Source organism: Malurus melanocephalus, unplaced genomic scaffold, assembly GCF_030028575.1.
Source record: "Malurus melanocephalus ecotype Western Australia unplaced genomic scaffold, MMel_1.1 scaffold_50, whole genome shotgun sequence".
NCBI classification, from domain to species: domain Eukaryota; kingdom Metazoa; phylum Chordata; class Aves; order Passeriformes; family Maluridae; genus Malurus; species Malurus melanocephalus.
Window position 1 is genome coordinate 2,169,466 of NW_026623282.1, and position 2,100 is coordinate 2,171,565.

Consider the following 2,100-nt stretch of genomic DNA (forward strand, 5'->3'; position numbering starts at 1 on the left):
AAGGAAAAGAAAACCTCATGATTTGTTTGATTTCACCCCTTGTGCAAAATCATGATTCAGAAGGTTTTAACAGTACAAAGATTTATTTAGAAAAGAGTTTGGATTGTTCTTTAGGGTTTTTTTGGCAAACATTTAAATCCTTTCATAACTCAAAACACTGTCAGTGCCTGGTACTTTGCACTCTCCTTCCCCACACAAACAGTAAAAGCCAATTTCCTACTGGGACAAATCCACCACAGGCCCCAGTTGCCCTATTTATAAATACTTGAATCTCCACCACCCCTGCCACTTAACCCTTGCCTCTTGATGTCTCTTTTTGTTTTCCCACAAAATTCCAGAGCCCACRAAAGCTCACTGCCTCCCAAACTCAGCATCTCAGCCTGTTTTCCCCTGTGGGCTCCCCATGCCGTCCATCAGGGTTCAAAGACAACAATCACTCCCTCCCCACTGACCCCTCCACACTCCAGCAATGCTCCCCCAGCACCTTGTAACCATTCTGTTCCACGGTGAATGCCCTCAGCCTCCCCGACACCATCCCCACAGCATCACCCTGCTCCACYGATGGGGCGAGCCCTCTCCCTTCTCCCTAAGCCCAAGCCCCATGTTCTCTTCCCTCCCTCCTTTTCCAGCATTGAGCTTTCTCCTTCTCTTTCAACTCTACTCCTTCTCGAGGCAAATCCATCCCTCCAGCTCAATGCCGGAAGTTCTTCTTCTTCTTCTTAAAAAGAATGTGTTTAAAGGACCTGCGGAAGTCCTGGTTGAAGATGGTGTAGATGACTGGGTTGAGGGAGCTATTGCAATACCCAATCCAGAAGAAGAACTTGAATAGAGTCTCAGGGACCTCGCATGCCTCCCGGCAAATACCGTAGAGGCTGTAGCTGAAGAAAAAAGGGAACCAGCAAACTACAAACACCCCCATGACCACGGCCAGCACAAAAGTGAAGCGCTTCTCCCGGGCCTGGGCAACTTTCTTACGGCAGATGCTGCTACGCTTCCGGCGACGGCGATAGGAGAAGAACTGCAYGGAGCGATTGCTGGCACGGGACAGACGGCTACTGGAGTGCTTGGAGGAATATGAGTAGGAGAAGGACTGGCTCTTGCTTTTGCGGCGATGCTCCTCCCGGCTCCGCCTCCGCCTGCTCTCTGAGGTGCTGCTCTCCTCCAGCTCAATGTCCTCCAGCTCGGAGGCTTTGCGCCAGTGGTGCACTGAATAATGTCCGTTCTCTCCCAGCTGCATCCTCAGGGACGTGCAGSCGCCAGCAGCGCGGCTCAAGCCGTTCTCAGTCTGGGAGGACCCCTCTGGCATCGTACGCTTCTCAGAGAGGGTCCTGGTCCTTAGCTTGGCCACGCGGTAGATGCGGATATAGACCAACACCATGATGAGGCAGGGGGCAAAGAAAGAGCCAATGCAAGAAGAAAGGATGTACCATGTCTCGTCATTGAGCTTGCACTGGGGAAAGACATCTCCTTCGGGGTCCCGGTACACGGAGATCAATGGCGGGAAGGAGATGATGGCCGAAATGAGCCACACGGTGAGGATGATGGCCTTGATCCGCCGGGGTGTCCGTTTGAGGTTGTACTCCACCGCCTGTGTGACCGACCAATACCTGTCGAGGCTGATGGCGCACAGGTGGACGATGGACGAGGTACAGAAGAGCACGTCCAGCGCCAGGTAAATGTTACACCAAGCCTTGCCGAAGTACCAGTAATTCATAAGCTCGTTGGCTAAGGAGAAAGGCATGACCAGGGTAGCCACCAGGATGTCCGCGCTGGCCAGGGACACCAGGAAGAGGTTCTGGGGGGCTCTCAGCGCCCGGCTGGTGAGCACAGCTATCACCACCAGCACGTTGCCCACGATGGTGAAGACGATGAGGAAGCCCACCACGGCCGCCAGGCTGGCCACGGCCGCCGGCGAGTAGGGGGAGGGCGGCTGCAGGAGGGCCGACGAGGACGGCGAGGCGGGGGGCAGCGCCAGGGACTCGTTGGGGGAGCCCAGGCTCGTGTTCACCAACAGCAGCAGATCCATGGTGGGTGTGCGGGGCGCCGGCGTCCTAGAGAGCCCGGCGGAGCCCCCGCCCCGCCCCGCCCCGCGGCCGCCGC

General features: G+C 56.0%; 1 protein-coding gene across 1 annotated transcript; it reads right to left on the reverse strand.

Moving 5' to 3' along the window:
• Positions 1-340: 340 nt before the first annotated feature.
• On the reverse strand, positions 341-2,078 carry ADRA2C (adrenoceptor alpha 2C). The gene has a single exon (XM_057365271.1). It carries the CDS (start codon positions 2,024-2,026, stop codon positions 692-694), a length of 1,335 nt encoding a protein of 444 aa, XP_057221254.1. The 5' UTR covers positions 2,027-2,078; the 3' UTR covers positions 341-691.
• Between the last annotated feature and the right edge of the window lie 22 nt (positions 2,079-2,100).